General features: G+C 38.7%; 3 protein-coding genes and 1 long non-coding RNA gene across 5 annotated transcripts; 3 read left to right on the top strand and 1 right to left on the bottom strand.

Moving 5' to 3' along the window:
- The first annotated feature begins 11 nt into the window (after positions 1-11).
- Positions 12-2,577, top strand: LOC131797378 (uncharacterized). The gene is made up of 3 exons (XR_009341211.2): positions 12-267; positions 890-1,137; positions 2,036-2,577. It is a non-coding gene; the product is annotated as an uncharacterized lncRNA (long non-coding RNA).
- A 1,826-nt stretch (positions 2,578-4,403) lies between these two features.
- LOC131797349 (protein yippee-like 1) lies at positions 4,404-5,832 on the bottom strand. The gene is made up of 4 exons (XM_059114962.2): positions 5,509-5,832; positions 5,354-5,397; positions 5,154-5,262; positions 4,404-4,928 (listed from the first exon to the last, which is right to left on the bottom strand). Exons 1-4 carry the CDS (start codon positions 5,608-5,610, stop codon positions 4,839-4,841), a joined length of 345 nt encoding a protein of 114 aa, XP_058970945.1. The 5' UTR covers positions 5,611-5,832; the 3' UTR covers positions 4,404-4,838.
- An 8,015-nt stretch (positions 5,833-13,847) lies between these two features.
- Positions 13,848-17,654, top strand: LOC131797317 (probable 2-ketogluconate reductase). The gene is made up of 3 exons (XM_059114919.2): positions 13,848-14,369; positions 14,913-15,075; positions 17,149-17,654. Exons 1-3 carry the CDS (start codon positions 13,932-13,934, stop codon positions 17,547-17,549), a joined length of 1,002 nt encoding a protein of 333 aa, XP_058970902.1. The 5' UTR covers positions 13,848-13,931; the 3' UTR covers positions 17,550-17,654.
- A 1,690-nt stretch (positions 17,655-19,344) lies between these two features.
- LOC131797390 (probable 2-ketogluconate reductase) lies at positions 19,345-23,008 on the top strand. 2 transcript variants are annotated; one of them, XM_059115014.2, is made up of 3 exons: positions 19,345-19,980; positions 20,263-20,425; positions 21,025-23,008. In XM_059115014.2, exons 1-3 carry the CDS (start codon positions 19,546-19,548, stop codon positions 21,423-21,425), a joined length of 999 nt encoding a protein of 332 aa, XP_058970997.2. In that variant the 5' UTR covers positions 19,345-19,545; the 3' UTR covers positions 21,426-23,008. The 2 variants fall into 2 exon arrangements, with proteins under 2 accessions (XP_058970997.2, XP_066018887.1); XM_066162790.1 differs by having other exon boundaries at positions 19,345-19,848.
- The last annotated feature ends 1,475 nt before the right edge of the window (positions 23,009-24,483 follow it).

Raw genomic sequence — 24,483 nt, forward strand, 5'->3', positions numbered from 1 at the left:
CAATTTCAATCGTAGGTTTTGTCACGCTGTACTCGGTAGCTCCAGCTGTTCTTTGTTTCTATTAAAGATAAGACCGCTGACACAATATTGCTCAAAATAAGTATGTGAGGTGATCGTAACATAGTTCAAAGAACGACGAGATTCATCCTGAGAGACCAACAGAAGAGCCCCTTTACCCTTACAAGAAATCGACTGACGAACCCTTGGGTCTCCGAGGATGGCTGCGTTTGGACTCATCCCTTAGACCTCTTGTGGCCAATCACACAAGTGAGTATGCCCTGTCAGTAAGAATTAGTTCAGAGAGTTTGCCCTTTTATTTTTGCAAAGTACGAAGCACTTAGTATCGAAAAGGTCTTCATTTTCTTCTGTATCAATAATATCTTCAGTTTAACTTGCAAAAATATTTAGTGGGTTTTAATTTTAAACCATTTTTCGGATTGCCTTTGATCCGCAGGTAGAATTTCCGTCGAAAAAAAATTTCGCACAGTAGAACGCCCCTGAAAAATGGGAAAAGGAATCTCTTCATGCGATTCAAAAGGCTGTCGTTATTTGGACTTACTCGAAATTTTAATCTATGAATCGTCTACAGTCATAGCTCCTCTTTGTACGATTCATCAAGATGGAAAATTTGAACATTTTGAATTTCTGCCCCTTTAGCAGAAAATCACAATAATCAGTTCTTGGTTGAAATTTTAGTCTTCTCAAGCCGCATAAATTTGTTCCCACAAAGCGCCAAATAAATTCAGTCATCCTAAATTAAATTCCCTCAAAATTCTTTTAGCTGTTCGGTATTTTCAGGAAAATGTTGATAATGCGATTAAAAAATATAGCAGTTTGAGGTGATAAGAAGTACTGACAATAATAAACTTTCCTCTAATTGGTTTTTCAGGATTTTAGAACAGCGCTCATGCATATGAATATTAGCTAATCACGTTGCGGTTGACTGTCTTCACGGATTGTTAGCCTGTTCTCAATCAGTGGTGAAGAGCGGAAAAAACTGGCGATTGTTACGCAAACGAAAATAGTACAGCAGAAGTTGTTAAAGGCTGACCCTTATATATCTAAGGCTTGTATTTCTATGCGGACCGCGACTCAAGATAACTTACAATTTTGCTTTTTCGGAGTAAGGGAAGAAAAGTAAGTGTCGATCCCCTGCATATATGTCAGCTCCTATGAAACGTGTGATAAAAAAACGTGGCCATATATTGATCATTCCCAAAATATACAAATGACTTAATTTCTAAAGTATGAATATCTTTTATGTTGTATATTCGAAAGAAAAACGATCGGAACACAATACGCATAGTCACGTTTTTATCCGTTTTAGGAGCTCTATCCGCTAATTGCATAATATTCCAACAATCGTTTTGACTGAATTCGATGGAAATCAAATTTTATGTAGAAGACAGACTGACGAGAGTTTTATCTCAAACCTATTACTTGGCTACTGGAAATACTAGCGTGGAACTCCTTAGAAACTGGCATTCACGATCAGAGAGAGCCGCTCGAACGCTCACGATTCAGTAGTTAGCTGAGCCGTAGTTAATCGGGAGACTTAATTTTTTATCAACTTTTTTTTTCATTTGTTTTCTTTTATAACAAGTGAAAGTATAAGAAAGAAATACGGAAAAGACGTGAGAAAGAGGGAATGATTGTAGGGTTTATAATAGGACCTTACAGTTCTCCATTTCAGTTCAGAGCTACAATGTACCACGATAATCTAGTTCTTTGACCATTTTACACGTGTCTTTATAAATTAGTTGCAATTTGTTGTTAGATCACAATGGAAACTTCTACCTGATATTTTTTAGTATTCTCATTACCTGTTTGCTGAATATTGTGAGGATATTACGAGGAGAAATTACATGTTAATCACTTAATTTGCTCCCCCAAACTTTCAAGGGAATTAAGGTGGTATATTTATGAGTAGATCGTGGCTGGGTGGCAACTTCGAGATAAATGATAGTCGCCAATATTGAGTTATTTAGTAATTAGACGGATGAGTTAAAAATTCTTGGCCTTTTTATCATTTCAGAAAAATAACCTTATTTAGTACCTTTACGATGAGCAAGGTACAAGGTCAATACAAACTGGTTCAAGGAGCCAGGGACCTGAAGACCACGGAGTCTGCGAAAGATCACTTATAAAGTCGAAAGATCATCATAAAACCGTTTTAAAAATAATTTTAAAGATGAATGGGTAAGGATTTAGTTTCTCAAAGAGAAAGCGCGAAAATTTTCACAAGGAACACAGACCCGTTGCTTGCTTATCCCAAACCATCTCTCTGAGAATAATTCGAATGCATAAAAATCAAATTAAAACTTGTGACGATGTGGTCCTGTTGTAACCTTTTTAAAGGTTTGAAATTTAAAATATGTGAAAAATCACATCATGTAGAGTGAAGCCCGCTCCTTTCATCTGTTTAGCCAATAAAATAAGGTGAAGGACGATTATATATAGTTGCTCTCAATATTATGAACTCTTCTTTCGATGTTCAAAACATTTCAGTCATGATCAAGGCTATATTTAGCCAAAATATTGTGTGTGAAAACATAACTTAATAAAAGATCAAAATTTGCGAAATCAGGAACTCAAGGATGTCAGCGAGGCGTGTCACGTTTTCGCAAAATTGGAATGGATACCTTAATTTTAATCAGCAAAACTGTTTCCTCTGTCCATGTCGTCTAATGCAACTTGAATTCAAACGCAAATGATAACCACAACTGTAGTTTAAAAAAGTAGGAAAACATAAAGCGAAAGTTCCCCCATGATTATTTATCAAGGGCTGTGACAACCTTCAAGAGCTCTTCATCGGAATGATGAAAGAGGGAGGGGAGGGTCGCGAAGATGTTTCTTTTCTTTACGGGTCAAGGGATTGCATCGTACGTGAGTAGGTCCACTATCTAAGTGATTTTTCACTTGACCTATCAATTCAAATCAGTGAACCGTAATATAGGTATAAGTCCCGGACAAAAGTTTTCCGGCAGCTTTTTATAGAGCGGAAAATATTATATCCTGAGGGGAAAAGGTATTGAAACGCATTGAATTCAGTTCTACTCATGATTTCCATGCATAGTCATTTGTACAGTTTCCTTGCATACACATAGTATTGACTTTCGGCGGATGGTCCTTTCTTTTCGTGATGAAATCCTACTCTGGCGGCTTGAAACGAAAGGGAAACACGGCACGAAAGGTTGATGTTCCCAACCGGAAGTCATAGACCAATAGCCACTTCAGCGTGACAACGGAAGTTGCTTCAGGGAACCCACCTGTTCAAATCGGGGGTATAGAACCGATTTCTATCGTTAGATCACCTTAGATTCAATTTGACATTACTTTATTTCATTTCTTATGCTTGCTTTTAACCAGAGAGAGAAGCTAAATAAGTTCCTGATGGATTCAAAACTTTTTAATTTTTTTTAAAATAATTCCTTTTCTCTCATCCTCTATTCACTATCATTTTGAACAACTGTTGTTGTTTGCCTAGAGACCAGTTCCTTTGAACGTGTTCGATGAAATATCGGGCCGTCTCACTCCTTACTCACCCTTAAGAGTCTGAAGAAGTGTATGAAGTTTCCGGAAGCAGCATCTTAAGATGTATTGCATTGCTAAGCGTTTTCTGTTTACATCACGTAGTTTTTGAACCCTGAATAAATAATTCATTGAGTATTTTGAAAAACGTGTTCGCTCGGCATGCCTGCTGGCTGGAATGAAACTGTAATCACCGTTGTACTGTTAGTCTATTAACGAAAACGGGATTAATCCTTGAGCGGTTTGATAAAACAAACTGTTTTTCAGCCCGTCCCGTCCTGTCCTTTCCTCCTGTTGGGTAAATGTTGTTTTCAACAGTTATAAGAGGGTTGCGAACTGAAAGCGGCATAATTTTCCTTTCGAGAGTGCATGTCCACATTCAATGCCGAAATTCGCTGGAAATTCGATCCAAGACACAACTGCAGTTATTATTTTCCAACAGAAGATTTGTCAAATTACCATGAACAATATTTCGAGCGATTTTCCTGAAAATATGAAAACATTCCACCTTCCGCTCTAGCGACTTCATAAATCTACAACCTTTCTATATTGCCTGAAGATGAAGGATTCGATTTCAATTTCGTTTCTTCTAGAAAATGATAGCATTAAATATCAACATTATGCAAATGCTAAGCCTATAACAATCTGCTTTAAATCTTTAGTTACTAAAACAAAAAGCGCTGTCGTATTTAAAGGAAAGCGATAAAGTTCGTGGATACGCAATCAAAACGAGAATGAGGCCGATAAAAAAGAAAAACCTCACTCAAATTTGTCCGATTTGGTTTGTTAACGGATAATAAATCAATCGCTGTATGATTTCCTTGTCCGTAAGAATATCAAACATCTTTCGAAGATGAATTAGTCAATGTACATAAATTTGTACCAACCCAAACAATTTTAATATTGTCTTCCTCGGCACACAAGTCAAATAAAACATGTCCTACAATATGATTTTCATATTTACAAGATTTCAAGTATATTAACGACTTTAACTATACAAGCTTTCTCGTTACAAGCTTAGGGGAAGCTCATGACGTTCACGAGATACCTACCAGCGCAATATGCGCAAGACAGACCCCGAGATGAGCAATTTCTTCTACTTACAGAGAAAATGACCACGATTTCTTTACGAAAGAGGTCTCAGTTGTTCTGTTCGTAAACCAGAATATCTGTATGGTTTTGTTTAGGTATAAAAGCTCTTTCAACATTATGAATAAAACATAATCTCTGTACAAAATCCAAAGTCTGCCCACAGGGCTTATAAAAAATTTTTAGTCCACTGTGGTAGGTCCTATTTTATTATTTGCCTATTCCCATCCATTGTCTTTGATCATATGGGCCATTTCGATGATGAACTTTCCTTCCTTATACTTTTGGCTGTTCTCAAAGGCATGTTCCTGGGGGGAAAGTAAAGATAAAATGCAGCCATGATTAGACCACTCGTTCAGAGACATTAGTTGCTGTCATGTTTTCAACCTGGCAAAATTTGCATATTAGAGTTGTTTTGCTTCGATCCCGCGCAAAACCCACGCAATACTATCGAGCGGAAATTTGATGCAAAATAACATGGCGGATTCGGCAAAAGCGAAAGAAAAAAATTAAATTCGAAGAGTTATACTCACGTATTTCCAACCCAAGGTGGTTTTACAGCACTCGCAATAAATGTCGGCAACTGCGTGCAGTCCTGTCAACAAAACTCGCTCTTCAGCTGGACCGCAGCCGACGTTCACTCTGCGGAAAAAAATCGTCAAGGATAATCAGAGACGAAATTCGCTTCCCACACCATAAATTGAAAATGAAACTACCATAAAATTATACTCACACTTTATTGAACAAGTACGCCCGCCCTTGACTACCTTGGAACGACTGAAAATAAAATGAATTGAATCAATATGGTTGTGTTGTTGTCATGAACCACGAACGATCATCTCTTCAAACGTATAAGTCAATTAATTTTGATAAAGATATTGCACCTACCTTAGAAATAAGTTCGTCGTGGTTTGCCAGATGAGCCCGACAGTGAATACAGCTATAGGTTCTATGGCAGTGAGGGAGATACGCTTGAAACGTTTTAACCATAATGGCGAAGGAAACGAAAGAGAGCTCTCCTAACACGAAATAATGTTTCCAAAATGAAGAATTCTACACCCAACTGAACGTTGTCCGTAAACTTCAATTCTAGGAAACACGAGTACGTCTCAGCCAGAAATATCAACAGCGGTTGGTCGGATAAATTACGCCTGATCCAAAGCACTACTTTCACATTTTCTTTCAGCGCAGTAAAGATTTTCTGTCGCAGATCAATTTGTTTTGGAAATTTGTTTTCACGACACACGTGACAGCAAGCTAGGTTTTTGTTCGTCTCCACCAATTAGAGTGCGGGTTTAGATAACCTGAGCGAGATAAACCAATCAAAACACTCGATAAAAATACATGATACAAAAGCGAAAGAGGGAAAGAACGACCGGAAATAAGAAAATCACGGAGCTCGTTGCGTCATGCTTTTCCGCATGAGAACATGGATGGGTAATGTACCAACAAAGATTTTTCTCGTTTTGAGAAATTATAGCATTGCTTTGCTCCTAAGCGATTGAAACTTTTCACAGATTTTAGATCCATTGTCAGATTTATACTTTCGTGACGGAAGGCACGGTTAATAAGGTGTCCAGCTGCGAGAGTTTGTGAATTCAGCGCACGATTTTAAAGGATCCCATTTTTTCTCTGTAATTTGAAAGAGAGATAATCACCTACGAAAAGGACTTAGAAAATGGCTTTGTTATTATTGATGTTGATCGTGTGAATTTTGGCATTTCGTTATTGCAATTCGTTGTAACCGTCAACAACATAGGAAGACGATTTGGTCTCGTGGGCGCCATGTGCTGGAATTGGCGCTTTGGAGAGTTTTCAATCGCTGAATGAAATGTTACTTTTAAATTATCAGATATACCCATTAAATGGAGATCGGAATAAAGATAGTTGACAGCTGAACTTCCGTTAAAACTTGATTCGTGGGAGCGAAACCATTCCGTGACAATATTGACAGTTCAGAACATATGTGGTCGGATAAATCAAGCTATTATCGGGGAACTGATGAATAGGCCTTTCATGAGAGTGTATATGCAGTTAATTCTTTGCATCATTGTTCAGCTGCGCGTGGTAATACCCCATAACGGGCTCTTGTTTCTTTTATCGATCGCATCCTTTTCTAGCCTACGGTCAGGGCCTCATCATTAGCCCAAAATGGGTTACAGTAAGTTTGAAGCCTTAAGCCACGCTAGCCGGCGAAAGGTCAAAGATTCCAGATCCTATACAATGGACCTCTCTCTCTCGTATTGCACATGGCGTTTAACTTACTAGCGGGCTAAAAGGCGCTCGTGCCTTAGCGCAAATAACCAGGATGTACTCACAGGCTAATAATAATTTTAGAGCTCTTTAACCGCAAACCAGGGGGTAGCGGAACAGGTGCGACTGTTACAAATAAAATTCAAACAATGATTCGTACTCAAGTAAGCTGTAGGAGATTGAGACAAAGTAATTCTATTTCGCTGCCCCTTGTAAGAGACTAAGACAAAAAAATTCTACTGTGTCAAAATTTCCGAAACAGCTTGATTCTTGAAATGAGTTTCACTCTGGACAAAGTAAAATGCATGTTCTATACCCTTTTTTATGCGATTTTCACCTAAATAACAATAAGTGGGCTTCGTTTCACAACTGATTTTCGATGTATATGCGAGCTTTCAGAAATAAAAAGCCATCAAAGAGAAAAGCGGAGTTAGAAAAAAAGGTTTTTATTTATGATTTATGGGTTGAAGATCTACGGATTTTGGAAAAGATTTGTCCCAGATTAATTAAGAACCAAGAGCAAAATCTGTATGGACAAGCAGGTTCTGTAATTGCCGAAGAGTGCATATTCATTCTTTAAGCCTGGATCTTGGATTCCGTTTGTTATAAACTTTGCATCGTTGGAGATCATCGTTTTGTGACCCTCTTTTGTCGTCATCGTTTTGTGACCCTCTTTTGTCCTCTGACCCTCTTTTTTTCTGTCACGGACCAGGCTCACCGGATGTCACGCAATGGAGAAATAGTAACGCTCTAGGGTACTTACCGGTAGTAAAGGGGAGTTATAGGTTGTAACCTGCAGAGCGGGTCTATTTTTTAACGTTTTTTTGCGAGAACGGATTTGCTGGATTCTCCGGCCGCTGGATAGTATCCACGCATTGTCATAGTAGATAGAGTTTTTGAAAGTGTATCTCAAATAAATCAAAATATCACGGTAAAGGCGGCGTTCTCTGATCACAAGCAATGTTACTCTCTGACAAAAGATTATCCCTTTCTTTAACTGTATATATGCCGCTGCAGCATCCCTTCTCGGTCTCACACAGAATTCAACGGCTTCGGGTTAAGAGCTGAATTTGGCCACATAACGCATGAAAGCTCTAAAGGGTAAAGCTGTTGAATCGGACGCTTCAAGCTACGATCTTAGCTTGTTCGAACAGTCGCACCTCTGACCATTTCGTCTCTCCCCTTAATGAGCCAGGTCACAGTCCCTAGTTTCCAGTGATTCCGGTTCTTATTCTCGTCTTGCACAATCACAACATCTCCACCGTTGGGATGAGAGGTCTGCTTTCTCCCCCACTTCACGATGTTGTTCTCGTAGACTCCGCACATACTCACGGGTCCATCGCATAGGTATCGCACCCGTTTCCGCAGATCCTTGTTGGGGTAGTGGAGTGCATGCGCATGTAATTCTGGAAGATGAGTCGGGTTGACGCGTAGCATCGAATTTGAAGTGAAAATAGGTAACTGGACATCATCCCTTAGGTAATTCAGTACGGTAGCAGAGACCGGAAATCGGGGTTTTATTCAACCCACGAGCTAGAAAAGGTTTGACAGTGGATTTTATTAGACCAATACCTCCTGGGTAAGGCTCACTACGTCGTAAAGTCGAAAAGTGGTATACGATCCGAGAGAAAGGGGGGTTGCTACGTAACCCCTTCATCAGCGTGAAAACGAGGTTGTAAAGAGCGTTACATTTGTTTACCTTTTTTTTTTACATCCTCATCAACATTTGCGGTCCAAATACCCAGTTAGTTCAAAATACTTGCCTCATTAGTTAAATTTTACCATAAAGCGACGTCACGTGACTTATCATGAGACAAGAAAAAAAGAAGCCCTTGAAAATGTAAAAAAAATTCTTAAGAAGCCCTTGAAAATGTAAAAAAAATCCTTAAGAAGCCCTTGAAAATGTAAAAAAATCCTTAAGAAGCCCTTGAAAATGTAAAAAAAATCCTTGTCTTTTTATAAACAAGTATGAAATTCGATTCTCGGCCTCTCTTATCCAAAACCTTTTGTCATTTGGCTGTCCAAATGTTCACTTCACCATTTACAGGTATTTTGTTCTTTTTTTAATGATCGAAAATCAATGCTTGGTCGATTAAATAACAAAACATGAAGACGAGGCTGATGCTCAGAGTTGTTTATCCTCTGCTTCTAATTTAAGATGATAATTATTAAGTTTTCAGACTGTCACTACAGTGAATCCTTGAAGAACTAACATCAAGTCATTAGTATTGCGCAGGACATAACTCATTGCTCAAGTAATAGTCGTACGCGTACAAAGCTTCCAAAGCACATAGGCCAAGCATTATGTGTGCACCATCTCACCTCATCGCGTCTCCTTATAACACTCCTCAACAAAATGGGACACTGTTGTAGTTGTTACGAACTACGTGCGACAGACACCAATATTGCAGCGGAAATACTTGCTAATGCGGATGAGTATGGCACTGTTGTACCGACAAATATAGCACCTGGTCTGTTTCTTCAACTAGCGGCAGACAACACAGATGTCAATGAAGAAACCCTCGATGGAAAAAAACACAACTCATGCGACATCTATGGTTGCCGTATGACCGTATGGACCAGAACCACCACCAGTCCAACTGGCCAACCACAATGACAAGAAACTATCCCTTCAAACAGGTAGAAGGATTTACGAGCTAAAAGAGTGTTCTGCATTTGGGAGACGACCTCAAGTCATTTTTTATACTGGTCAGGCTAAACAAGAGTGGTTTAAAGAAGAAAATGAGCTGTTCAGTTTGAGCTAGCACGTTGCGCTGATGAAGTATTGAAAGACAAGTCACGAGAATGCATCCCTCAGGTCTAACAGTTCCTTAAGGATTTTTCTTCACGTGACGTCGCTTTTTTGGTAAAAGTAAACTAATGAAGCAAGTATTTTGAACTAACCGGGTATTTGGACCGCAAGCGTTGATAAAGGTGTAAAAAGAGGAGTAAACAAATGTTATTCACTTTACAACCTTGTTTTCACACTGACGAATGGGTGACGTAGCAAACCCCCTTTTCTCTCAGATCGTATACCACTTCTCGACTTTACGACGTAGTGAGCCTTACTCAGGAGGTATTGGTCTAATAAAATCCACTGTCAAACCTTTTCTAGCTCGTGGGTGAACGAAAGCCCGATTTTCCGGTCTCTGCTACCAGACTAAGAGGGCTGTTGTTCAAGGCAACTTCTACATCCAATACAACTTCCTCCAACTCTGAGAAACACAATGTTCCGTTGCCTAATGGTCTTATAAAATACACTCTTAAAGAGTCCTATGAGGTGTTCAAACTGTAGGGTAGAGGAACATGGAAATATAAAAAATTTCTGTGGTTTCGGCGAACTCCTAGAATAGCCGGCCACCAAATTACGCGCATTTTAGAAAATTCGACCTAACAATGCACATGAGGGCGGTCTCAAAAATAAACGGAATTTATGCGGCCAACTCGTAACTGAGGCGTGATTTGAGTCCATAAAAGCTTTTTAATGAGTTACAGTAAGATAAAACATCATTAAGTTAAAAAAATCTTCATTTTCTTCTAGAAAAACAGAGCCGCCGAAAGCTGACTCTTAGCTCTAGGCGACCTATTGTTTTGTTTATCAGTCAATTATGAGAAAAGCCAGGGGGAAAAGTCTAGAGGACGAGGTAACTATGACAAGATTATTCAGAATATTTCAAGTTGTTCATTTAGAAACTGTTCACCTTAACAACACTTAAAGTGTAGTCCTTTCAATTCGAAAATGTAACCTTTAATCTAATGAAATTTCACCTCGAGAATTTATTTATTGAAAGGTTTCCCTCTTTTGTGTCCACAAATTATAAGTTCGCATAAAATCGTCGGAAGTGAGATACCTTTTCGAAAAACAAAACAAATAAACCATACGAATTATTGATTTGGTCTAAAACTGGGAGAAAAAGAGGTCCTGCACAAGTAGCTAACGATATGTGCAATGCTCGCAACACAAATGGCACACGAATGTTTTATAGAATGGAGTGGCTTTCAAAGCTTCAAATTCAGGGATTTTTTCGCGACTCTCTGCGAAGAGAAAGCGATCAGGTGGCAAGCAAACCTCCAGCGATGACGCTGAGCCTGACAATAATGAAGAAATAGCTGAAGAGTTTGCCTCGCTAACAGATGAACATATGCTCGAGAAAGCCAGTGTAGACGTACAGTCTGAAATCAGTGGTATCAAGCATCCAGTGATGTATGAATCTACAACCTTTGCGAAATGGCGTTTGAAAATAAACCTTTATTTTTCAAAGTTAAGACGCTCAAGGAAATGTGCAAGCATTTTGAAATCACATCTAACTCAAGAGACACCAAATCAACTTTGGCTAGGAAAAAAATGGTCGAAGATTGCTCATTCGCGAAAAAGTAAAATTATACGCAATGCAAGTTTCAAACAATCATTTCGGTATATTGAAATTCCACAACTTTGTCAATGACATTTGTGACAGTTTGGTTTATTTGGATTCTGGATTATATGTAGTAGACCTTTAGGAACCTAGAATACCTGGACGAAGTAAGAAAATAAGAAGACTTAAAAAGATTTATATTTATTTGAGTGCTCTGGAAACACCAGGACCGAAAACTAGGGTAATGAGTAAAATGTAAGTCCTTCTTCTTTGAGGTGGGATTTGAGACTGCATAAGGTTAAATGACAAAAAATTAATTGATGGAAAACACACCCGCGCACTTTTTGGTGCGGGGACGTATTGCAGGAAAAAAAAAAGACAAGTCTCGTAGACTCTGTAGTATTTGGAACTATTCTACTTGGTTGATTTCTATATGTTCCGGTCAAATCTTTAATCGTAGACGATTACTTGAAAACTTGTGGTTTATCGACATGGACGAAGCAGCACGAGGAACTTAATTTACATAAGAGAGATGGTTAGGTTTGAGCTCGGTAACGAAATAAAGAAATATGTTTTTCGTCTTGTCACGAGCGTGGGATAAAGTCCGCAAAGAAAAGAAAAAGAGTCCATGGGGACTCAGAATTTTTTCTTTGTTCCACGCTTCGTGAGAACTTGAGGTTTCATCAACTCAGAAGAAGGGCCTTAAGATACATCAGTCCGCGTGGTAAAATATTCTTTGATCACATGTCACAAATCAACTGAAAAATAATTTACTTTAAGTACCACGAATACGAAAACTTTGACTTTGAAACTTAGTATTATTCTGAATAAACCTGAATCTTGTGATAGCTGTCCTGGCCACTAAAGTTTTTCCCCCCTTTCTCTCTAAATGACTGATAGATTAGAGGTTGCCTAGAGCCAAGAGTCAGCTTTCGGCAGATCTGTTTTTCGAGATGAAAATGAAGATCTTTTCCTACTTAATGATGTTTTATCTTAATGCAACTCATTAAAAAGCTTTTAAGGACTCAAATCACTCGTCAAACACAAGTTGGCCATATGAATTTTCGAAAATGCGCGTAATTTGTTAGCCGGCTATTCTAGACTCGGAATTTCGCCGAAACCACAGCATGTTTTATGTTTCCATGCTCTTCTACCCTATTTTAGCCAGTCTGAATAAAAAAAACCGACGGGAAGAGGCTGAAGTTTTGCGCTGAGCCGAGATAAAAAGTTCCATATTTCAGGTCACGGCGGTAGCGTCAAAGTGTGTCAAACAAAAGTATTTTTAGTGAAAAGAACCCTTAAAAAGACAAAACTTATGTGCTCTGTTGTAATAAACGGTTGATCTAAATATGCGAAACAAAACAAAACGCTTAAAGTATAATTTTGTAAAAATACGAGGTCAGCAATTTATGCTACTTTTGATAATCGGTGTTGTTAAAAACGGGCGTTTGAGCACCGAAGGGTTTTCGCTCAGAAAAAAAATATTTTGCTGTATTTGAAAAAACCAAGGTGGTTTCGATTACTTGTAGACTAAGAAAGATTCTTGGGCAAAGTTTGAGAGAAATCGATTTTTCGACTCGAAGCGCACCAGGACACTTTTAGAGAGACTGCGTCTTAAGGTTTCTTCCCACCTTCGCGGGTGTCCTTCGGAAAAAAATTCGTACGCGCCCTGATTTTACTAAAATCTTAGCAAACTGTACAACAGAAGAAAGCTTACTAACTGCAGCTTACGATAAAGATATAATTTAAGCGACTTTTTCCTCATAGGAGGAAATTTTTCTTTTTTACCAAGGACTTTCTTCCGGTTTCTCTTTTACTACAAGCAAAGATTTTTTCCGTAAACAAAGAGCTGCCACGTGTGACTTTTGTCAAGTGCGCGATGCAAACAAAATATGGAAATAACTGAAAAACGAGCCCTAAGATGAGAGGTTGCCGCGGAAGTTCCCTCAGGGGTTTCGCCCAGGACCGAGATTATGACACCTTCCTGATTTATTAAGTTATATTTGAAAACACGTCTTTTTAAATAACTCGGGTGCTTTTGAAGGTTTCAGAAAATTTCTTAAAGGAAACGTCAGATTCAATGTTTGAATTCAGTTTGGTTATATAAAAGAAAATCGATTTTTTCGACCTCTGATGGTGGGAAGTAACTTTAAATGTTGATCCATAGTTTGAGTATTCCTCTACGGGCAATAAATCTTTTCAGGCTTGCCAGGAAATAGTTGGTTTCCAGAGACTTAACTAGTCAAGGTGAACTGCCCTGGTCAAGCTGCATCCGTATAACACCAAATACGCTTTGTTTTCTTTCTTAGGACTTACTTGGTAAAGAATAGGACCTGCAAGTCCACTCCAACCACCTGAAATGGTGTACAACCTTGAGTTCACGTTTGCTTGATTCTCCGGCCTCTGGAGATAGTATCCACGCAATGGCAGAATTTTTAAATGTTTATTTCTAATAAATCAACATATCACGATAAAAGGCGGCGTTCTCCGATAACAAGCAGTGTTATTCTCTCACAAAAGATTATCCCTTTCTTGAACTGTATATGATTACAAAAATCATTTCCCTTTGTCAACCAACTAATTTGGTTTATCGCACAATAGAACCACGTCAGGCTCAGCCCTCGACACGTACCCACGTCATTTTACTTATAAATAAAATCACAGTGTTGACTGTCGTTTACTATCTTAAGGAAATCTTTTACGATGTCTTCACGTCCACTTGTGTTGTGTTTGGTTCCTTCGACTTCTCCATCGCCTATGATGTTAGAACTTGCCGAGCGTTCATTTAAGGACGATTTTATTCTCATCCACGGAGTGAAAGTCGCTGATCTGAGCCAAAACGAGCGGGAAAAAGTGAAAGGAATAATTTGCAACGATGGATTTAGATGTTCAAAAATGAGAGTGAACAGAGAAATTATGGACCTGCTGCCGAATTTAAAAGTGATCAGTACTCCAAGCGCAGGTGTGGATCACATTGATGTAGAGGAAGCTACCGCACGTGGAATTCGTGTAGGTTATGTTCCGGGCCATTTTACGAGCGATTCCGTCGCAGAGTTTGCTCTCGGTTTGCTGTTGGCATCTGCGAGGTCAATTTTACTGGCAAACGAAATAGCAAAGTCGTCTGATGCAGCACAATTAGCGGTAAGATTTTATTCTCCATCTGGAAAATACTCCAACGACTTACGGAAATTTCCGAAAATGTGCCGAAGACTTCCGGGGGTTGACGAAAATATCTAGATTGTTTGCAAAATTGTATTCGTTAGTTTAATTTTCTCCGAGATGTGCGAATGAAGAGGAAAAAATTAAATATGATGGATTTATAGGTCAGCATTTGAAATTGTCCAGTTTGCATGCATAGATGAATGGTCATTCTTGTTGACATTTCTGGTGGGATTAGTATTTGAACTGTCCTAAAGAGCAGATTGATGCAGATTCATTAGTTTCCTCTGAAATAGATGTATGATACACAGCCGAATGGCTTGTGAGGCATTTTTTGTTTGAAGTCTAATCTGATGTCAGTGAGTTAGGCCATTTAGGTAAGAGAGGGGTTTAACTTCAACGAAATCATTGAGTTTCTGTTACATAAACAGGAGTTTATTAAGGCAATTTTAGGTATTTGGTATTTAAGTGATCCCCGGGTATTACACTAGAATAATTAACAAGAAGTTAACTTTATTTTACTAGAATATTTTGCGCTCACTTTCTTCATCACAAGTGACTGGTTCAACTCTTGGCATTGTCGGTTTTGGGAATATTGGAAGGGCACTTTCTGAGCGAGCCAAAGGATTCAAAATGAACATTTTATATCATTGTCGAACGAGGAAAGAAGAGCTAGAAAAATCTTCAGGTAACAAGTGATACCGATCGAGGTGATTTGTAGAATGAGTAAGTTTGAACCCTCAGATAGTCTGCAACACCTTAAACTAAGCCGAGACCACACAATTTTGGCAATGAGGTCTCAGTGGTGATATTTCTCAAAACGATTGTCTCAAATCAGTTACCTTATTGTATCTAAAAATTAATGTTTGATTCTACAAAATACTTCCCCCCCTCTCTCTTTTGACAGTCCTTCTCCGAGTGGTCTTTGATCTCCTTCTCGCCCTTCGACCTTCTTGTGTCCACCCCATTGCCGTAAAACAGTCGTTCCCACCCTCTCTCCTGAGTGCGTGTCCCAACTAGTTCCACCTTCTTCGCACCTCGCGGCTAATTTCATTGATTTCTGCCATTTCAACTACTCTCTTGTTTGTCATTCTTCGCTGCCATCTCATCCTCAGTTTCCGTCTTAGGCACTGGCTTTGGAAACTATTCAGTTTTCTTTCATCGGTCTTTGTGATCTGGGTATGTTGGTTCTCCTTCCTATTTCTCTGGCCGACAACACCTTCCATAGTCTCTGAAATGTACCTTGTGCCTTCTACAATCTGTTCCTAACATCTTCATTGCCTCCACCTTCCTTGTCTACAATAGCTCCAAGATACGCAAACTCCTTGGCATCTTCCACTTCTTCACCATTCACCACAATGTTCTCCCTGTCCCTAACAAACTAAGTCCTCAGTGTCTTGCACTTTCTCTCATTAAGTTTAAGGCCAGCTCTAGCTGCTTCCTTCATCAATCTCCCAGTCTTCTCACGCAAGTCATTGAACTTGGATGAAAGAAGTGCGCTGTTGTCCGAAAAATCAAGATCCTCCGACACTTCATGGCCAGTAAGAATAAGAATCCTGACTGTTCTGATCCTTTGGACCCTGATCCATAAGTTTGCTCACCGTAACAAAAGAGACGTAAATTCTTCTTCAGTCAGTGTAACCAGATTTATTCGAAGTAAATTTTCGCGGTGAACGAGAAAGGATTTTCACCAGCGAGCACGACAATACAATGACAATCCCTAAATCACATGGAAAATCAATACCATGATACCTTGCTACAATGCTAAACTGTGTGGTAACGCTAGACGCGTGACACGCGTGACAGAACACTGACATTACACATTCCTGCTTTACTCCCGACTTAATCTTGAACCAGTCTGATGCCTCGCATCCGTCGGCGATCACAGCGCATTCAAACCCTTCATATGTGCTTACTATCGCTCTCACCAGAGCTCCTTGTTTCTACCGTTCTCATTGGCCTTTTTTGCTGTTGTAGCCCTCTCCTTTAACCACTTCCTCCTATCCTCCTTAGCACTACGTTTCACTTCCTTATCTTTCGCATTACAGAAAAACTTAATGGGTCCTTTGAAAAACTGGGAGCACGCACTTGACTTGTGATGGTACTTTGTGATTTAGTCGGTTGAAAACATGACTTTAGGGAAAAAAGGCTATAAGTTCGAAGTTGAACTTCAGAATAGGAGTAGAAATAGTCTCTATGTACACATTGGTACCCGCTTGCACTCTTAATAGCTAAGGGTGACTTAAACTTAATTTACGTTACAAAAACCTATCCTAGCTCTGTAAAGCTGAAACAAGTGCTGAAAGAGGGCCGCTAACAGTATCTATAGATATGTCCATAGCTACGTGCAGAAAATTAACGAATTGGCGAAGAGAATTAAGGATAATCATTATATGGAGAAGCCTCGATTTAACGCTTATTACAACGATGGCGACTCCTCCTTGTTGTACTTGAGAAAGAAATAACCATCCGGAAATGAACATCCCTAAAATTTCTTGTTACTTAAATTTGAATTTTTTATCAGAAGAAGTAATGGCTTCTGTAATTGTAAGGAAGGATTACACCCCACTTACAATGTAAGCCTGAAATTTTATTTTTTGACTTCCTTTTCCATTTCTAATAGTGGAGATAGAGGCCATATTTAGTTGCAGGCCTGAATTGAACCTACATATTTTCATAAACAATATTAACGACATCATTAAAGATGGGAACACTTCTGTATTTCTCACTTATTTTTGTTTCTTTTCTCCATGAAATTCAGGTGCTACATTCTGTTTGGAATTAAAGGAGCTCTTGACAGCATCTGACTTTGTTGTTCTGAGCTTACCATTGACCCCTGAAACAACTAATTTCATTTCAGCAGAAGAACTCAGGATTATGAAGTCAACAGCAACACTTATTAATGTAGGTCGTGGAGGAACTGTCAATCATGATGATCTTACCGTGGCATTACAGAGGGGGGTTATAAAAGCTGCAGCATTAGATGTCACAGATCCACCAGTTCTTCCCAAGGACCACCCCCTATTTAACATGTCAAATGTGATTATTACCCCTCACGTTGCATATTTGACAACGAATGTTCAACAACTACGCTGTTCGACTTCATTGGATAATTTAAAGGCTGGTGTAAAAGATGAAGAGCTTCTTTACTCAGTAAACTGAAAGAGGAAATTACGTGAATGCGTGGATACAAACTCTAATGATTGTTTGATTGATCGATAACTATATTCATGCATGGTTAAAAATTCCAATCCTCTAGACTCTGAAAACAGCAAATTATCATTCAGTTTTGGAAATGCAAAGCAGTTGAACTTGTTTACACTATATTGATAATAATTGTCCTGAAGACTTGCAAAACAAATAACAAACTGGGAGTTAAAGGGTTAAAAAATTTCCTTGCTTTTTCAGTTTAAGTGCTCATGATAAGTTACAGCGGATTTCATGATTTGAAAATATGTATTATAGAATCGAAATTATGAAATTTTAGGAGCCCATCCTAAATTCTTGCAAGTTTGTAATCTGCTTTTTCAAAGAATACTGCAGTGTGAACACTATTGTTCTATATATTAGACACTGGTGTCAGATTATAAACACTAGTGTTCTATTTCTAGACACTAGTGTAAAATTGTTTACCATATAGTGTCTGATTTTAGACATTAGCATGCTATTTTAAACACCTATCTAAGGACTTAGATAATGGCTCTGTTATCATTGATGTTGATCATGTGAATTTTTTACATTTCGTCATTGAAAATCATTGTAACCATTTACAACATGATAAAACTCAATCGTTAGTGCTACAATAGCGGAGTGGTTTCCAGCTTATCGAGTGTTCTCCCAACCTCCCAAGTGTTTCATCGGCAGAAATATTGGACAAGATGGCGGCCGCGCTTACGCATTTCGTCCATAATGGCGTCCAAATAATATAAGAAACTGTATGGAAATTTGTAAAATTTCTAAAATATAACAATCAGGAGCTCATGGTCCCGTCTGCTTTCGATCGAGACATATTCATATACTGATTCTGCTATTCATCAAACCTCACAGGGACTCGATAAATAAAAACCACTTACTTCCCGAGCCAGTTCTTTTGTCATTGATTATTGACCTAGGTCGCCATACAGTTCTTCAACATCCGTCGTTCTCCATCCCAAACACTCGTCTATTACAGGAAAGTGCATAAATAAAGTCAACTGCTCTCGATCGAATTGATTGCTACAGAGTTCGAAGCGTCCAAATATCCTGTAAAATTGCCATTTCCTCCCATCAAAAAAGTTCCCAACGCGCCAGAATATCCTTTTTTTTTCACGTTGAGTAAGTGACGAGACGCCATGTTGAAAACTATGACTGAAATAGTTAAACACGAGCAACGCTGATCTTCGAATCGTTGGCCACATTTGTTTATATTCTTGCAGGGAAATAAATTAGTTCTCGGTCCTTTTCGGAATAAAAATATGCCAGGCATTGAATGCAAATTCAGTAGTCTTAGCGCGAAAATTAAATTAAAGCAAATCAAAATTCTGACATCATTTCATCGCTCTGCCTCGAAAAATCTCAAAGATTTACTTGCAGGTCTTCTTTTCTTTTTCTTTTCATCAAATAGAAGATCTGCGGTGCTCAAATTGTATAAGTCATGGTACGAAACACTCTTCTTTGCAGATCGAGCCGTGATCGCCGGCATATTGAATTCTCGTGATATTCTATTGTCACGGAGTGTAATACGATATACCGCTGATAATTGTTAGCGGGCTCGAAATGTCCTTGCTCTCTGGCGATGTACATCAGACTATATAAACACGGAAACCATTTTACATTTCTTTTATAAAATGACTAATGAAAGAGGAACGAAAACCGTGTTTACATACGCTCATGTAAAATAGTTTTATGGCCAATCAGAGCGCGCGTACTATTTGAATTATTTTATAAAAAAATAACTCTTGCATGCACAGCAAGCCTATGTTTTTGTTTTTTGTCACGGATCAGCGGACTCACCTGGTGTCACACATACTTATTGGAGACCAGACCTTTAGTCATAAGTTATAACCTGCAGAGGGGGTGTAATTTTTAACATATTTTACGTAAATGGAGCCCTTTCATATCACTTTTTAATATAATCACAGTGCTGGCTGGTGTTTACTATCTTTGGAAATCTTTTACAATGTCTTCACATCCACTTGTGTGGTGTTGGGTTCCCTCAACTTCTCCACCGACTATGATGTTAGAACTCGCCGAGCGTTCGTTTAAGGACAACTTTATTCTCATCCACGGAGTGAAACTTGCTGATTTGAGCCAAAACAAGCGGGAAAAAGTGAAAGGAATACTATGCAGTAGGTTTAAACATTCAAAAATGAGAGTGAACAGAGAAATTATGGACCTGCTACCGAATTTAAAAGTGATCAGTACTCCAAGCGCAGGTGTGGATCACATTGATGTAGAGGAAGCTACTGCACGTGGAATTCGTGTAGGTTATGTTCCAGGCCATTTTACGAGCGATTCCGTTGCAGAGTTTGCTTTCGGTTTGCTGTTGGCATCTGCGAGGTCAATTTTACTTGCAAATGAAATAGCAAAGTCATCTGATGCAGCACAATCAGCGGTAAGATTGTATCCTCCATCTCAAAAAGACTCTGACGGCTTACAGAAATTTCTGAAAGACTTCTGAGGGTTGACAGAAATTTCTGGACAATTTTCAAAATTGTATTGATTGGTGTAATTTTTCCCAAAATGCACAGATGAAGAGGAATAATTTAAATTGGGTGGATTTGAGTGTCTGTTACATAAACAGCAGTCTATAAGGTAATTTCGGCTATTTGGTATTAAATTGATCCCTAAGTATTACACTAGAATAATTGATGAGAGGCTAACTTTATTTTACTAGAATATTTCTTGCTCAATACCCCCATCACAAGTGACTGGTTCAACTCTTGGCCTTGTTGGTTTTGGGAACATTGGAAGAGCAATTGCTGAGAGAGCTAAAGGATTCAAAATGAACATTTTATATCATTGTCGGACGAGGAAAGAAGAGCTGGAAATATATTCAGGTAACAATTGATGCGGATCAAGGTGATTTTCAGAGTAACTTTGTACTCTCTAATAGTCTACAACAACTTAAACTAAGCCAAGTTCACACAATTGTGGCTGTGAGGTCTCAATGGTGATATTCCTTAAAAGGATTGTCTCAAATCAGTCACCTTTTTATATCTAAGAGGTAATGTTTGATCCCATAAGATACCCCCCTCCCTCCCCCACTTGTTCCAGGATAATTGGTAACCATAAATGTTTATGATTTATGAAGTGGGTGAGTGAATTAAACTGAAAGACAGTGGGAAGGGTCCTTGAGAAAGAAATGGCCACATCCCTAAACTTCTTGTTTACTTAAATCTGAATAATTTTTGTGAGAATAAGTTATGGTTTCTGTAATTGTGAGTTGGGTTTAAACTTCATGTACAATGTAAGCTTGAATTGTTATTTTTTTGGCTTCTTATTCCATGTCTTATAATGGAGATAGAGGCTGTATGTAGTTACAGGCCTCAATTAAACCTACATATTGCCATAAACCCCAATTGAGGAACATCATCACAAGATGGGTACACTATGGTATTTCTCACTTATTTTTGTTTCTTTTCTCCATAAAATTCAGGTGCTACATTCTGTTTGGAATTAAAGGAGCTCTTGACAGCATCTGACTTTGTTGTTCTGAGCTTACCATTGACGCCTGAAACAACTAATTTCATTTCAGCTGAGGAACTTAGTATTATGAAGTCTACAGCAACACTTATTAATGTAGGTCGTGGAGGAACTGTCAATCATGACGATCTTGCTGTGGCATTACAGAAGGGTGTTATAAAAGCTGCAGCATTAGATGTCACAGACCCACCAGTTCTTCCTAGGGACCACCCACTATTAAACATGTCAAATGTGATTATTACCCCTCATATTGCATATTTGACAACCAATGTTCAACAACTACACTGTTGGACTTCACTGGATAATTTAAAGGCTGGTGTCAAAGATAAAGAGCTTCTTTACTCAGTAAACTGAAAGAGGAAATTAAGTGAATGCATGGATGCAAACTGATGATTATTTGATTGATTGATAACTGTATTCATACACTGTTAAAAATTCCCATCCACTAGACTCTGAAAACAGCTAATTATCATTCAGTTTTGGAAATGCTAAGTAGTTGAACTTGTTTACACTATATTGATAATAATTGTCCTGAAGGCTTGCAAAACAAATAACAAATAATAGAATTTGATTTAACTCCTTGCCAGTATGTAACTTTTTGACAGGGTGTATGGCTGTTGATTTCACTGCAGGGCTCATTGAGTTTATTTGATTTGATTTGTGATTTGAAATCCCCAGATATTTTAACAGTTTTTATTATTATATGCACAAGAGCAGATGCTATTGCAAGTGATTCATGAATTTATCTTATTCCTGACCAGTTATCAGGAACATTTTCAAACACATGCAAAAAAGTTACTGGAGATTACTATTCCCAAAATACTTTCAGAGATGTTACAATGACTGGCTAAACTTGCAAAAGATGCTTTAGCAAGTGCTCAAGTTTGGGTCTTCAGTGCATAAAACTCTACTCCTGGTAACTACAGTTAGGAATTAATAAACCTCAGCATACCATTCATGTGCTGACTTTTCTGACCTGTCTTTTCACTGTATTAACCCTTTAACTCCCAAATCAAATTTGTAATTCTTCTTACTGTTAATTATACAATTCTTAGAATGTTAGTTCAGAGAATTTAGCATTGGATCAATTAATTATACCCAAATTGATATTTTTCTTTATTCTCATTAGTTATCTGCTTGATATTGTATTGATATTGTAAGGAGAAATTCTGTCTTAGTTACTCATGGGAGTTAACCCTTTAACTCCCAAGATCTCATTAGCAATTCTCCTTACTGTCTTCCATATAATTCTTTTGGTGTTATTTTGGAGAATTTGGTATTGGATCAACAGATAATCCCCTAATTGATATCTTTCTTTATTCTCATCACTTGTCTGCTTGATGTTGGTTTGAAATAGTAAGGAGAAATTCAGTCTTGGTAACTCTTGGGAGTTAAAGGGTTAAACATTTCCTTTCTTTTTCAGTTTAAGTGCTCATGATAAGTTACAGCGGATTTCATGATTTGAAAATATGTATTATAGAATTGAAATTATGAAGTTTTAGGAGCCCCATCCTAAATTCTTGCAAGTTTGTAATCTGCTTTTTCAAAGAATACTGCAGTGTGAACACTATTGTTCTATAAAAGCTAAGTTTTTCGTTTGTCTCACGATGTAGTCACGTGTGATGTAGATCGCGACGTTTCGACTGCATACTGCTAGTCTTCTTCAGGCGATGAGGTCGACTGGTCATGCGTGATCTTAGAAAGCATGATGCTCTGCTGTGATTAGTTGTTTTTCAACAGCTCTGATTGGTGCATTTCGATCCTTGCTGATCAATGATTTGCTCCCTCGGCGGTCCGCTGTCGCACGGCTCTCCTGTTGTTGTGTTTTTTGATCGTGGGCATCCACGCTTCTGGAATTCCTATTCCACTATCCCTGTTGATGTTGTTAGGGTGAAGTCTTATGTGAATTGCCTCTTTGGCCCTGCGCGTGTAGTAATAAGGGTCACGATCAATAAACTTTACTTCGTTCCAGACTGGCTTGTGTCCGGTGTTGTGGGCATGCTCCGAAACGGCGGAGGTCTCGACCTCCCCATGTGGCTTTTGTGGTCGCGTTGCATTATCGCCTTCTAATTATGTTTTTGCCCTCACAAGGGATTTTCCCTTTTTGTAAGAGATGATCGGAGGTTTTGTAAACAAGAGCTAACTGTGTATCAGACCCCGATGCCCCACCAGTATTTGTTTCAATTTTTAAATGCCGGGTGGTACGTTGTGACAAAAGGAAATAAACGATCGTGATACTGCCATTTTCGTACCCATAGCGGTTCCATATGTTTGGAGGAAGTTCTCCTCGTTGAATTGAAACGAATTTCTTTAAGGATTAAGCCAAGCATTGCCCTGAGGTAGTACGTTGGGATCGGTGCGATATGGTTGTGGAACTTTTTAGTATGCTTCGCATACTATATTCGTTCCTTCTTCTGGAGGTATATTTGTGTACAATTAAGCTAGAAACGCCTATTGATACCACAATAGAATCTTTGCTTATCTTTGTTCTTTCTAAGAAATTAAAAAAAGCAGTGGTATCTGTCATATTACGTCATACCACGCGCTCCCATCGGACCTGTGGGAAAAAACGTGGTATCGGACCCGCCATTTTGATTTCGCCCATGTTGTCATGTAGTAGCTGTTGCGTTATTGAATAAAGAGTTTAAATGGAAAAATTGTGACATGGTGTCAGGAGTGGGATGGATTTACACCAATAGAGGAATTCTCACCGCTAGAACAACCAAGAAAACCGGTACGTACGATTTTACAGTGTTTACTACAAAGTCCTGTCTTATCGTGCAATTTAGCCAAAAATGAGCGACTTGGTTGGGTTTGAAGTACCAAAAATGGACTGGACCCCTGGCCCAGATTTATTAACTAGATTCAAGAGATTCCGCCAAAAGTGTGAACTGCTACTTGATGGACCGTTAAAAGCTCGAGACGGCACTCAAAAATGCAAATATGTGCTGCTATGGTCAGGCGATTACGGAATAGACTTATTTAACACTTGGTCGCTAACCGAAGACCAACAAAAAGACCTGAAAGAATACTGGAAAAGATTCGAAGACCATGTTAAACCACAAGCAAACCATATCTTGAACAGATATTATCTACGAGGTCTGAAACAGAATAATCGTCCCCTAGCCACCTTCCTGACTGAAGCAAGGCTACTCATACAGAGCTCAGGTTACCCACCTGACTTACATGACGAACTCATGCGTGACACATTAGTTTTCGGCACCGATTCGGAAGAGGTCAGACGAAAATGCATTGCCCGCGGTAATGAATTAACCTTTGCAAGGGCAAAAGAAATTGCACGAACTGATGAGGCTACCCAGATGCAATTAAAAGCAATGAGTGACACTACAAACCCAAAGCAAGAAGAAGGGGAAGTCAATGCAATCAGCAGAGAAAACAAGCCCAGAAACCA

This window comes from Pocillopora verrucosa, chromosome 2, assembly GCF_036669915.1.
Source record: "Pocillopora verrucosa isolate sample1 chromosome 2, ASM3666991v2, whole genome shotgun sequence".
Lineage (NCBI taxonomy): Eukaryota > Metazoa > Cnidaria > Anthozoa > Scleractinia > Pocilloporidae > Pocillopora > Pocillopora verrucosa.